Raw genomic sequence first — 13,379 nt, forward strand, 5'->3', positions numbered from 1 at the left:
CAGTGTACCAGGAGTGGATTTAGCTGCAAGTAAAAGAAGATCCAACCAACAGCAGCTCAGAAGCCCACGGAAGCGTGGATGGAGGCAGCTGTCAGGGAAGGGGTGGTGGGCCCACCACATCCTCACACCCACAGCTTCTGGAGTTTGCTCATTTGGCCCAGCAACTTGTCACTTCATGGTGAGAAGGTAGCTGCTGATGTTTAAGCATCACGTCTACATCCAAGACTGGGAGGAGGAAGAGGAGGGGAAGGATGCCAGCTAAATATGTCCCTTTTCTCAGGAAAAAGCAGTCTTCCCAAGAAACCACCAACAGACAACTGCTTTCCTCTCCTTGGCCAACACTAGGCCCCACAGGCTCCTGGGACTTGGCTGGAGACTGGAAGGGAGTTTCACTTTTCCAGTCTCTAAGGTGGGGGAAGCCAGGCAGGGGCGTGGACACCCGAGGGAGCACAGGCAGCCACCACTCGCACAGCCACCGGCCACCGCAGGAGGGCTGGGCTGTGTGTGCGTGGGGGCTCACGCCCAGGATGCAGATGCAGGGCCCCGGGTGGGTGGGGGGGTCCTTGAGGGTTAAAGGTCCGAGGAGGGAGCAGGTGGAGGAGCTGGTGGGCCTCGCAGCCTGCAGCTGAGGCAGCTCCCGCCAGAATGACATTTGTCACTGTGGCCAGACGGCCCCCACCCCACCCCGACCTTGGGGAGGTCAGGAGAGCTCCGCCAAGGGCCGGTCCAGGTGGGAAGGTGCAGCTGGGGGATGTACTTGCCGAGGGGCCCCAGGACGTCCCCGGGGGGCACAGCCAGCGGGTCTCAGGGCTCTCTGGCCCTAGGAGGCAGGTGGTGTCGGTGGAGCAAAGCTGTGGGTCCCCCTGCCTGGAGTGGTCCAGATTTGGGGTGATTTCTGGGGCCCAGCTCCAACTGCCTGCTAAGGGGCTTCTCTGTGCCCGGGCCAGGCTGCCTGCGTTTGCACCTCCCGCACTCTCAGCCCCTGATTAGGGAGGGACATTGCACAGGCGCTGGGGTGGGGCCGGCGCTGCTTTCCCACTCTGGGTCCAGCCTGTCTTCGGGCTCCTGGAGGAGGGTGCGCTGCGGGGCGGGGGGGTGGGGTGGGGTCCTGGAGGAGGGTGCGCTGTGTGTGGGGATGTGCGCTTCCTGGAGAAGGTGCTCCCTGGAGGAGGGTGCGCGGCGGGGGGTGGGGGGTGGGGGGGGTGCTGGAGGCTGACTGCAGGGCTGAGAGAACCCGCCCTGCCCTCCCCGAGTGTCCTGCCGCTTGTGGGGCGATTTCTGCCCCCGCAGCAGACGGCCGACCTTTGTAGGATAGTGCTCCCTCAGGGGCCTCCGTGGGGATGACGTGGGAGGGGGATCCTCCGCTTACTGCAGGGGAGAAACAGAAGAGAGGAGGGGGAGGAGGAGGGGTGAAGGGAAGAAGCAGGGGCAGAACCCGGGCTGAGCCTGGAGGGCAGAGGGAGGAGGCGGGTCGGGTCGGGTCGGGGTCGGGGTCGGGGTCGGGGCGGGGAGGAGGGGTGGAGGCGGGTCGGGGGGAGGGCAGAGGGAGGAGGCGGGTCGGGGCGGGGAGGAGGGGTGAAGGGAAGAAGCAGGGGCAGAACCCGGGCTGAGCCTGGAGGGCGGTGTCGGGGTCGGGGTCGGGGCCGGGGTCGGGGCCGGGGCGGGGCCTGCCCTGGGTCGGGGCGGGGCCGGGGCTGGTGCCCAGACAGTTTGCTGTCTGTGTTTTGGTAAAACCGCCCCGGGCCTGCGGGCTGATGCGGCCGGAACACGAGGGCGTGCGAGCCTCGGGAGCGGACCTCCCGGACGTGGGGCACCGAGGGGCGCGGCGGCCCCGGGCCGGTCCCTCCTGCCTTCTCGGAAACTCACTTCACGGACAATTTCCCCTGGACATTTGCAAGCGGCGCTTGGCGTGACCGCCCGGCGGCTTCGCGGACTTTCCTTCAGAGCCAGGCTCTCCCGGGAGCCTCCCGCAGCTCCGCGGACCCCTGCGGCGACCACAGCCGCCCTCTGCGCCCCAGCCCGCCGCGTGCAGGGAGCCCGAGCGGGGCTGGGAGAGGTGGGGGCCTGGGAGGGGGCCCAGACATGGGGGCGCTGGGAGGGGGCCCAGATATGGGGGACTGGGAGGGGGCCCAGACGTGGGGGGTGCTGGGATATATAGGGGGCTGTGTGGAGCAGGTCCGCAGGGGGGGCAGGGCAGTCCTGGGGAGGGGGCTGTTAGCTGGCAGGGTCTCCCACCTGCTGTGGACGCAGGCCAGGTGACTCCATCCCCACGTGCGGCGTGGCCCGTCCTTGGCAGGACAGGACGACTCAGAGTCAGCAGGGAGCCTGAGTCACTTCCCGGAGCAGAGGCCCCGGCTGCCCCAGGCCCAATCAGGACACCTGCTTCCGAGGGGGGGGCGGAGGGAGGGGGCGCCGCGCTCTCGTGGGGGCGGGTTTCTCCTAGCTAGCCCGGTTCTGGGGCCTGGACCCGCCCTGCAGCCCGCCCCGCACCCCCCCGCACCCCCTCCCCGGCAAGGCCGGGTCTCCCAGGCCGCTGCACCTGCCGCCTCCTCTAGGTGGCCTCCCGGTGGGGGGGGGCGGCTAGGAAGGAAGTGCCAGGGCCAGGGCGGAATGCTGAACCGCAGGTGCACAGGACACCTCGCCGGCGGGGCCACCAGACAAACTCATACCCACCCGCCCCCGTTTTAACCCCAAGTGTGCCCCCGAATCCCAGTGTCCCTAACCTGGAGAAACAGGAAGGGGGGAATAAATAATTTATTGAAATTGGAGGAATAAATAAGATATGCGGGCGGGGGTACAAATAACAGTAAAAATCATTAGCACGTATACACCCTTTCACACACACACACACGCACACACACACACACACGCGCGCGCGCGCGCGCGCTCTCGCAGGCGGGATGGGGGCCGGGACCTCGCAGCAGAGGCGGCGGCGGCGGCACACGGGCGCCCCCCGGAGGCAGAAGGCGCACGTCCGGCGGCGGGAGGGCCGCCAGTCTCCCCAGGTCCCTAGGGCGCGGAGCCCCCAGCGGACCCCCTGCCCTGCGAGTGCCCGCGGAGCTGCACCCCCTGTGCGACCCTCGTCACCCAGGAGCGGTGGGCCGCCAGGCTGATGTAGACGCCGGGCCGGTCGCGCTCCGCACAGCCCTCACCCCAGCTGATGATGCCGGCCAGCAGCCAGGTGCCCTCCACCTGGCACATGAGGGGGCCCCCGGAGTCACCCTGCGGGGAGGAGGGGAGGTCAGGGGCCCACATGGGCCAGGGCTGGACAGTGCCCGGACCGATAGGGCAGGTGGCAGGTGGCTCCCTGGGGGGCAGGTGGGCGGGTGCATTTCTCTCCTGGAGGAAGACGTGCTGGAACTCCAGCAGGCCCCCGGGGCCTGGGCGGGACAGGCCTTGGGGATACCCCCTGGCGAGGAGCTCTCCGTGGGGGACCTCCTCGCTCACAGCCCCTGGCCCAGTGCCCGTGGGCAGCAGATAGGAATTGTGAGCAGGACCTACAGCGTCCAAGCCCAGGAGCTGACCTTACACCCGCCTTCCGTCCGCCACCGCAGTGCTGGAGCTGGTGCTGGGGACCAGGATGAGGAGCCCCCTCAAGAGAAGGCCCAGAGAGGGGTCTGGTACACCCAGGATGCTCAGTGGACGTTTGGTGTGTGGCCCAATGGATGGATGGCCGAGCCAAGTGGAGGCATCTAGGGGGGCTTGCAGTCCCAGCTGATTTGGGGGGGTGGGCAGCGGTGGAGCTCAGGGGGACGAAGGTGAGAAGAAGGTGGGGTACTCACCAGACAGGCATCTCGCTGCCCCTCCAGGTAGCCAGCGCACAGCATGTCCTCGGTGATGGCTTCCTGGCCGGCTCCTCGCCAGTACAGGCGGCTGCAGATTTCCGAGTCGATGATGGGGACCTCCAGCTTCTGCAGGGTCTGGGGATGGGCCAGGGGCACTGGGGGCAGGAGCAGAGGGTCGGACTTGGGATGCCCTCTCCTTATTGTCCTCACGGACCCATCCGCTCCCCACAGGGGCAGTTCCCAAAGGCGGAGGGACCTCTGTCCGGCTCTCCTAGACCGGTGGAAACCCCCCAAATTCCAAGACTCCACCTCCGGACCTACTGAATCCAGACAGGAGCATGCGCCCCAAGACCCCGAACCTTTAATGAGATTTCTGAGGCCCACAAAATGGTTCGAACCACTGGGCCCGGCTTGTCCTGCCTCAGGGACCACTTTGTCCCACACGGGCCTGGAATAGGGCTCAGTTGATCACCTGCGTTGGTGTGACCAGGGCTGAGGAGGCCCCGCACCCAGCAGGTGGCAGCCCCTGGGGCTGGTCGGTGCACCCTCCCCAGCCTGCAATTCCAGTTCTCGAAGGAGCCCCGGGGGATGACTATGGGGAGGCTGCCTGCACCCTCAGACTCAGTGGGACCCCAGGTACCTGGTGTCATTTCTCTTCATTCTTTTGGACAATCTGGTTCAAGTCCCATTTTTCTTACCCTTTTCCCTCTTAGCGTGGCCCCTTATCTACCTGCTCTGCTGCCCTGCCTCTTGCTTTATCTGACATGTGTCTCTAAATGGTGTTTTCCAAACCTCCAGACTTTGGTCTGACAATTGTATTTTCCAGTTATGGAGACTCGGTTCCTTCTGGAAATTTCGCCTGCAATCACGGCACGCAGCCACCAGCAGGTGCCTGTTCCCACTTGGGAGTCCCAGGGCTGTCTTCCTGTTCCGAGTCGGCCTGGCCCCACACGTGCTCCCTACATCACTGAACAGCGGGTTGGTCTGGCCGCAGCTCCCCAGACCGTCACTACGGACCCCTCTTGACTAGGAAGGGCCTACGGCTGTGCGGCGGGGCTTGGTGACCTCACGCCTCTGCGCTGCGGCTCATTTTCCTTTTGTCTCTGTCATCAGAAGACAGCCTTTTCCCTTGTGCCAGGCCTCTGGCCGCTACCCTTGGCTGCTCACCATGTCCGTGTCCCCGGGAGTTGGCCACTCTCCGTCCCCAGCCACCCCCGGGCACCCGGGAGGGGAGAGGCTGTACCCCCATCGCGGACGCTCCCCCAGCCCGCAATCCAGCAGCGCGTGTTCGGAAGGAGGTGGACGGAGGAGTCGGGCAGGCAGATGGGCAGGATTCGCTCGGAGAAGCGGACGGAGTGCTCCAGGCGCACCAGGGCGATGTCGGCACGGGAGCCCTCTCTCCAGGAGTACACGGGGTGGGACAGCACCCAGGCGATCCCCACCTCCTGGGACCTGGGGCCAGGGTTCCCCAGCTGCCAGGCCCCCAGCAGCACAGAATACTCAGATGGTTTGTTCAGATTGCTGGCAGGAAGAGGAAGGGGGTCAGCCAGGACCTGGGCCGGGAGGGAGCGGGGGGGGGGGGGGGGGGTCTGGGTCAGGCCGAGCATACCCCTTGAAGCAGTGAGCAGCTGTGACCACCCAGCGGCTGCTGAGCAGGGAGCCCGCACAGTGGTGGGTGCCGTTCTTCTGGAGGCTCACGACCCAGGGCCACTGGGCGTCGGTGCTGTCTTCGCCACCTACGATCCGGTTCAGCTGCTGGGGCTTCCCGCAGGCTGGGGGTGCTGGCGGAGGAGGGGCCCATTTCTGTCACCCGGGGCCTTCTGGCCCTGCTGGCACCCCGTGTCCTCCTGGCCTCCTCCGGCCTCTGCCCTCCCCCGCTGCCTTCCCGCGCCCTCCGCCCCCTGCTGCCCTGCCCCGGGCCCTCGCCCAGTCCCTGCTCTGCCCTGCAGGCCCCGCCGCTGCCTGCTCGGCGCCCTTGTGACCTGCTCCCCCCACAGAGGACACAAGCGCCCCCTCCCACCGCGCAGGACCCCACTCACTGGCGATCTCCGCAGCACGGAGGGCGGCTGGGGGCGAGACAAAGAAGGGTCAGGCGGCGGAGGGGAGCCCCCCGGGGCCCGGGGCAGGTCCCCAGGTCCAGGGTGGGGCATTTCCTGGAGCCCAGGCTGGGCGATGGAAACGTCAGGCTGGAAGCTGCGGCCTCCCCTCCCGCCAGCTTCCTGTCCAGCCTGTGCCCGCGCTCCGTGCCACCTGCCTGCTGGAGGAGGAACTGGCTCCTGGGTGCCTGGCACCGAGGGCAGGGGCGGGGAGCCCACCCCGACCCTCTGGGGCGCTCCCCCCAGACCTGAGGCTGCGGCCCGGGAGACCCTCTCAACCCCACACCCAAGGCCTGGAAGCCTGCGGACCCAAGAGCTGGGAGGGACAAGGACAAGGTCAGGCCTCTGCCCAGAGTCGTCCCCTGCTGGCAGCCACTGGACATGGCAGAGAGGAGCGAGCCAGTGCAGAAGGGGAGGGGACAGGGCCGGAGGGGACAGGGCTGAGGGCCGGGGGCAGGCAGGTGCGGGAGGCCAAGGGAAGGCGCTGGGTATGGACGGGGACGGGCCGCAGGTCGTCAGGACTCACCTGCAGAAGCCAGAAGCAGCAAGGGGGTGACGATCCTGAGACAGCCCCCACCTGGGGCTGGGGGGCCTCTGGAAACCATCATGGCCAGCGGGGGCGCAGGCACAGCTGGGAGAGCAGGCCTGCCCGAGAGGGAGTGTGCAGAGTTCCCTGGGTCCCCCAGGTTTTATCCTGGAGGTGGAATGCCGTTGGACCAGTCCCCCAAGTGAGTGAGTGGCTCAGTCCCTGCCACCCGGGGCTGTAGGTCACAGGAGGGGTGGGACTGCGGGAGGAAGTGAGCCGCTAAGGGGACTGAGGGCTCCAGCCGGGACCCCCACCTCTGCCCTGGAGCAGCGGACTCAGGGCTAAACCAGGGGCCCAGGTCCCATCCCCTGGAGGAGCAGGACCGGGACTCAACTGGAAAGGTCCCAGTTTGGGGGGGGAGGGGAAGGCCCGGACCTGGGTCTGCCCCAGCTGAAGGTCAGGGTCTGGGGTCTGCATGCGGACCCAGGGCCTTGGGGGCACAGGGGCTGCCCAGAGGCTCAGTAACGGCTCCCTCGTCCGGGGGCCACCGTGACTCAGCCTGGACACCTGACCAAGCCCCGGGCTCTGGGATCCCGTTAACCCACTTCCCAGAAAGCTGTGAATCAGGCCCCCAGTGGCGCCTGTCCTGTGGGTCCTGTCACTTGGTGAACAACTCACCCCTCACCTGCACTGCGGGGAAGCCCAGGCAGGGCCAGCCAGGTGCCCAGGTGGCCACTGACATGGCTGCCTGGGAAGGGCTGGGCCCCACCCCCTCCTACCCCTCCAACCTCCCCCCCTGCCCCTGCCCCTGCCCGCCAGAGGGTCAGAGGGCAGTGGGGCTCCACAGGGAGCCGGGGTGGGCAGTATGGGCACGCGGGATGAGACCTTGTGACCCGGGGGTCCCCACGGGTTATTCCCTGACTCAGACCCCTGCTCTCATGACGCCCCTACCCCTCTGCAGGAGGGCAGTCTAATTCTTCTCCGGACCCGACCCTACAGACCCGACTCTACCGATCCTACCGGAGGTATATGGTTTATCTCTGTGCTTTTGTTCATTTGAGCAACGAACCTCCTGCTGGGAAGGGGCCAGAAACCAACAGAGCAACTTGCAGTGTCCCTTGTGTCCGCATCCGGACATCCCAGCCTCAGGCTCCCTCCTGTTCCCATTCTGCTGCTGAGGAAAGGGGGTCAGGGCTGAGGGGTGGAGCTGGAAAGGACCTGGGGGAGGGGTGGAGCTGGCAGAGCTGGGGGGAGGGGCAGAGCCTGGATTTGAACCCCAATCTGGAGGCAGGTGACTGGACGGGACTCAGTAGACCCTGAGGGATCTGGGTCCAGGGGTGGATGGTTTTCGCTCAAGGTCCCAGGTGTCGGGGGGCTGGGGGCCTCAGGGGCCCAAGGAGGCACCTGACTCTGGCCTAGAAAAGCAGGACCTGGACACAGAGGCCCAGAGGGCAAGCGGAGGGGGCACTGCAGAGGCTGGAGCAAGGGGGGCAGGAGAGAGGGGGCATGGGGCTGGGGGCCTCTAGGCAGACCCTCAGGGCACCCCACTAGGCAGCTCCCCAGCATGGCCAACATGCTCTGCACACAGCCTGTTTGGGGGCCTGGCTCCAGGCTGCAGGGTCTGCAGGCAGGCGGCAGGAGTCTACAGAGCCACCTTCCCGAGACTGGGAGGCTGGGAGGCTGGGAGGCTGGGAGGCTGGGAGCCTGAGAAGCTGGGAGCCTGAGAGGCTAGGAGGCTGGGAGGCTGGGAGGCTGGGAGCCTGAGAGCCTGGAAGGCTGGGAGGTGGGGAGGCTGGGAGGTCTGGAGGCTGAGAGTCTGAGAGCCTGGGTGGCTGGAAGGTTGGCCTGGGTGGCTGGGATGCCGGTACAGGGAGGACTGCTGGTGCGTTTTACTGGCCCCCGCGTCAGTCGGAAGGGCAGGGGACAATGCGGGGTTAAGCTGCAGCCAGAACCAGGCCTTGGCATCAGGCCTTGAGGGTGAGCCCCCATCACACCCCAAGACAAGCCAATGTGAGGGTGCGGGAGCCCCGAACACCTCCCACTGGCGCCATTCCCCGGCCGGGAAGCGCACCCTCCAGGCCTAGGCGAGGGCCGGCTTCCGTGGGTGCTCCCCCCACTGCTCGGGATCCTGGGGCACCTCTGGGCTCCGCGGCTCGCCTCGGGCGCCCCCAACCCACTCCCTTCCTGCAGCTAAGGTGGTTGGCTGCCCCAGCTCCCTCGATAAGCTTTTGTTGGGCAACTGCTGTATGGCAGGCTGTGCGCCGGGCGCCGGGCCAGGGGGAGGGTAGGACAGAGGTCCCATCCTGGGGCGGCACGAATCTCCCAGGGACTGGGAGGCGGGTGGGTGATGGTAGTGACGTGTCACGGGAGGAGGGCGCGTGGGGAAGCCTGGGAGGAGGGCATAGACCCTGGGGGCCGGGGTGCTGCAAGCTGCGGCCCCCCACGAGGAGAGGCAGTGTAGGGAGCCCAGAGGCTGGGCATGCAGGTGGGTGCCCAGCGCCCTGGGGTCAGCGGGCTCTGCTGAATGGGCAAGTCCACCAGGCAGAGCCTAGAGGCTGCGAGGAGCGGCCCCGACTGCCGTGGCCCGGGGTCGCTGCCCGGATGCCCCGAGGGGCGGGCATGTGTGCGGAGATGTCGCCGTCCCCAAGATGGGGTGGCCCAGCAGGCGGCCGCAAGGGGCAGGACCTGGCAGGTGCCAAGAAGTCCTGAAAAGCCAGTGAAGACGGTGGCGCGGGTCCTCAGCTCCCAGAGCGGGGACCACGCAGATTCCGCATCTGTCAACAGCAGATCATGGGGCGACGGCAGCTGGCGGCCTGGGTGCCACACGGACGGAAGGACGGACGGCTGCCCACCCGGCCACCCCCGCGGCCGCGTGGCCCTGGCGCCGTCTCAGGACCTCTGTGACTGCAGCGAGGTGTGCGGGCTGCTGAGGCTGCCGGCCGAGCAGTGGCTCCCAGCGCCGTGCCACTCGGGGTGGGGACATGCAGGGCGGTCTGCTCCGTCCACCCAACTACGAAGTGCCACCATGCGCGGGTGACAGGGTGGCCCAGGGCGCGGCCGCCGCGCAAGCCGCCTGGAGCAGCCGGCCGTGCAAAGGGGGGGCACCGGGCGGGGGAGCCTGAGGACATTGCGGCCGTGCGGAGTTGCAGCCCAGGAGGGCCCCGAGTTGCTGGAGTCGCCGAGCCACGGGGGCAGGATGGAGGCAGGACCCAAGGGCAGGCGCGGGGCACGTCCGGGGGAGCCGAGGGCGCAGTGTTCGCACCAGCGGCGCTTAACAGGGTAAATCGTGTCTGTTTTACTGCAACAGAAACAACGGGGAGAAAAACCAGACGTGCCCCCTCGTGACTGTGAAGCTCGGACGCTCCGGGGCAGGTGGGCAGAGCGTCTTCCTCCAGGCCAGGCCTCAGTTTACCCAGCTGTGAGGAGGGCTGGTCCCCGCCTGTGTGTCCTGGGCTGGAGCCGCCCACCAACTGAGCAACGCGGGGCCGCCCCATCCGTGGGCAACGTCCTGCGGGCGCCGATGGTCTCGGCGGGTGGCCCTGTGGACACCGCCCGCGGCTCTCGTTGGCAGGGATGACCTCCCCTGGTGGAGCCACGCTCCTGGGAACCCACCTGTCACCCGGGGCCTCCTGCCTCCAGAGTCCATGAGGCCCCAGCCCTGTCCCAGGTCCCGCTCAGGGCCCCCATCCCGCACGGGCCGCACCCCCGGCCTCGGTTCTGCCCCGACCGGCCGCAGAGCTCTGCACCGCCCCCTTCCACGTGGTGCGGCGCCAGGGTGCTCGGGGCTCCCCCAACCCCTTCCCCATCTTCTGGCTCTCCAGCCCCACTCCCACCCACGCCTAAATTTCTGGGGAACAAAGATTTCCTGACCTTACTGCCAATCCTTGTGACACCCGTGTGAGATGGGGGCTGAGCACCCCCAGTCCTTGGCCTTCCTTTGTCTGGTCTTGGGGTTCCCGGTCCCGGTTGTCTAAGTGGCAACCCCAGCTGCCTCTTAGAATGTGGGACTTCCAGGGTCCAGGTATTAATTATGTGACTCTTGGGGGCACCTGGGGGGCTCAGCAGTTGAGCATCTGCCTTGGCTCAGGTCGTGATCCCGGGGTCCTGGGATCGAGTCTCACGTTGGGCTCCCCACAGGGAGCCTGCTTCTCCCTCTGCCTGTGTCTCTGCCTCTGTCTCTGTCTCTCATGAATAAATACATAAAATCGCTTGTCCACGACCAGGAGGGGTGAGCCCTAGGCCGGACAGGGCCGGGCCCAGAGGAGCCAGCGGGGAACAAGGGCAGAGGGCAATGGGCAAGCTGGCCGTGCCAACTCGCTGGGGACCCAGCGCCAGCTTGGTAACATGCCGCTGACTCACAGACCCAGGAGAGAGGGAAGGACCTCAGTCTTGAGGTCAGAAGTCAGCCAAGGGCTCACGGCAGGGAAGTGAACGTTGCACGGGAGCAGCCTGCCTGCGGGCAGGCGCACAATGAGGGCCCCGGTCCAGGGCCCCGCGGGGAGCCCTCAGAGCTGGGAGCTGCAGGCCCCCGCTTTCCTTCAGGGCGCCCTCCTGAGAAGTGACCTAGCCCCCCGGTGACCTGCGTAGTCATGCCTGCAAGGGGGAGCGTGGAAAACCAGCCCCAACCTCCTCTGCAGGGTGGAGAGCCACCTCCAACCACGTTCCTCCTCCCCCTCACCCCTGCAGGGCACTGGGTCACTGCTGGTTGCTGCTCACAGATGGCTTCTGGGTGAAGTCAGCGGGGTTTCTCCAGCTGGGACGGACGGTTCTGGGGCACCCGTCCATGCTGGAGTCGGGGGAGGCGCCCACTTCCACGATCACAGCCCATCTGGGTGCTGAGAACTTGGACGCCAAACAGGCATCTTCAACTAGGGGACCTTGACATCCCCTCGAACTCTGACGCCTTCAACCCCCCATCTCAGAAAATGGCATTTCCATCTACCCAAGTGCTCCAGGCCTAAGGCGAGTCACCCCTGACTCATCGGGTCTCCTCACCCATACCCAACTGCAAAGAAAACACTTCTCTGTGTACACAATACTTTGACACCACACGTATGGGATTTTGCTCACCGAGCAGTTCTCCAATTTTCTGTGGACGCCAACAGGACTTGGCACAGACCCCACAGGGTGAAAGCTCAGCCTCATAGGATCCCCCCCACCAACTTCAGGTGCCAATCCCAGAGAGTGGGTCCTCAGGTCACCCAGACTTCTGACTTGGCTACAAGTCCGGGGTTCCCAGGACCCCCTCCTCAGGTTCAATTATTTGTTAGAATAGAATGGCTCACGGAACTCAAGCCATGCTGATGTTTATCAATTTATTTTATAATAAAGGGTACAGGTGAAGAGCTGGATGAAGGGGCACACGGGCAAGGTCAGGGAGGACCCGAACGCAGGAGCTACCGTGTCGCGGAGTTGGGATGTGCCGTGTTCCCAGCACCAATCTGGAAGCTCCCTGAACCCCATACTTCAGGGATTTCCATGGAGGCCTCATCCTGTGGGCGTGATGATGATGAATTCCAGCCCCTTCCTGTCCCCTGGAGGCTTGGTCTTGCTGGTGACCGGCCTCTGTCCTGGAGCTGTCCTAGAGTTGCCTCCTCAAACAAGACACCCCTGCCCCCTGGGAAATTCCAGGGGATTTAGAAGCTGAGTCAGGCAGGGGGTAGCAGGAGTCCTGACACCGAGCCTCACAGATCAGAGGCGTCCACACGTCCTTCTGGAATAAACATAACCGCCAGCCGCTCGACAAGCTACTAGTTAACAACTGGACAAGGGGCCAGGCTGGTCCCTTGCCGAAAGCCCTGGCTGAGCTAGAGACCTGGACCCTCCAAGGACCCTACTCCCCCTTTCCCATGCCCTAATTCCCGCTGCTTAAACTCACCAGTAAAGAGTGAGGCTAAGAGAGCCCAGCCTTCCCTGGACCCTAATAGAGGCAGAGCCCAGGCCGGCACTCCTCCCGCCTCCCTGCGACCTCACTGGGTGGCCCTTGGGCATACCGTGTCCCCTACAGCACTTGTGAGTAATAAAATCGGGGTTGTTTTTGCAGTTTCCTGATGGCTGTTGCTGGGGTGCATCTTGCCATCAGTCACAGGAACCACAAGGGCCTGAGCAGCCACGGGTCTGTGGGGCCTGCCACTGGGGTGCAGGCAAGTGCCCCAGGTACTCCCCCCCCCAGTACTGGCAACAGGATCCTTCAGCGGGGCGCAGGGGCTCCAGCCACGAGCGGGGCCTCCAAGTCCTTCTCCTGGGCTCTCAGCTCAACAGCTGTGCCGGGACCGGCCAACGGCAACCAGGGGAGTTCGACCAAGTTCCATCAGGATGCTTCCTCCTGTGACAATGTACGGGGCGGGGGGGCAGGGGGGGGGCAGTGTGCTTGGAAGGGGCTCGACTCCTCTCAGGCCCCACATTCCCTGCTGCCCCTTCCTGGCTCGGCTGCTCCAGGGTCCAAGCACAGGAGGATGCGTGGTCCCCCCCAACCCCCCACCCGTTCTCGAAGCCCTCTGCCCTCCGGGACCTCCGCATGTGCTCCTCCACCTGGAAGGCCCTAACCCCATCTTCATAGGCGGCACCTTTTACGGCTTCCCGTCTGTGACTCTTCTACTCAGCACCGTGGGCACAAGTACAGATGTGCTCTGGGCAAACACGGTAACAAGAGGTCCCTGGTGGCAGCGCTGGTGTCCCCAGAGATGATCGGATCCCATGGGGTGTGTGCCTTTCTGTCTGATTAGGCTATTTACAGCTCTGTAGGGACAAAACTTAATTGGCAGAAAAATGACAGTAATGCAAATAATTCTTTTTTTTTTTTTAAAGATTTTTATTTATTTATTTATGAGAGAGAGAGAGAGAGAGGCAGAGACACAGGCTGAGGGAGAAGCAGGCTTCATGCTGGGAGCCTGATGTGGGACTCGATCCCAGGACCCTGGAGTCACGCCCTGGGCTGAAGGCAGACGCTCAACCACTAAGCCACCCAGGTGT

The 13,379-nt window shown here is 65.5% G+C and overlaps 1 protein-coding gene and 1 long non-coding RNA gene across 4 annotated transcripts; one reads left to right on the forward strand and one right to left on the reverse strand.

Moving 5' to 3' along the window:
• Positions 1–2,738: 2,738 nt before the first annotated feature.
• PRSS22 (serine protease 22) lies at positions 2,739–7,056 on the reverse strand. 3 transcript variants are annotated; one of them, XM_025416873.3, is made up of 6 exons: positions 6,408–7,035; positions 5,825–5,851; positions 5,395–5,566; positions 5,029–5,306; positions 3,783–3,940; positions 2,739–3,222 (listed from the first exon to the last, which is right to left on the reverse strand). In XM_025416873.3, the coding sequence occupies exons 1-6, from the start codon at positions 6,487–6,489 to the stop codon at positions 3,010–3,012; spliced, it is 930 nt and encodes a 309-aa protein (XP_025272658.1). In that variant the 5' UTR covers positions 6,490–7,035; the 3' UTR covers positions 2,739–3,009. The 3 variants fall into 3 exon arrangements, with proteins under 3 accessions (XP_025272658.1, XP_048967444.1, XP_035573302.1); XM_035717409.2 differs by having other exon boundaries at positions 3,083–3,222; positions 4,953–5,306; positions 6,408–7,056; XM_049111487.1 differs by lacking the exon at positions 5,825–5,851 and having other exon boundaries at positions 6,408–7,044.
• On the forward strand, positions 5,847–12,714 carry LOC112640517 (uncharacterized). The gene is made up of 3 exons (XR_004816431.2): positions 5,847–6,217; positions 7,369–7,432; positions 9,715–12,714. It is a non-coding gene; the product is annotated as an uncharacterized LOC112640517 (long non-coding RNA).
• The last annotated feature ends 665 nt before the right edge of the window (positions 12,715–13,379 follow it).

This window comes from Canis lupus, chromosome 6 (assembly GCF_003254725.2).
Source record: "Canis lupus dingo isolate Sandy chromosome 6, ASM325472v2, whole genome shotgun sequence".
NCBI classification, from domain to species: Eukaryota; Metazoa; Chordata; class Mammalia; order Carnivora; family Canidae; genus Canis; species Canis lupus.

Bases quoted from the DNA above. Each gene is read 5' to 3' on its own strand.
- PRSS22 (XM_025416873.3), bottom strand. From the start codon at position 6,489: ATGATGGTTTCCAGAGGCCCCCCAGCCCCAGGTGGGGGCTGTCTCAGG. The intron at 5,852-6,407 runs GTGAGTCCTGAC...TCTCGCCCCCAG, and splicing joins GCTGCTTCTGGCTTCTGCAG to CCGCCCTCCGTGCTGCGGAG. The intron at 5,307-5,394 runs GTATGCTCGGCC...TCTTCCTGCCAG, and splicing joins GCTGCTCACTGCTTCAAGGG to CAATCTGAACAAACCATCTG.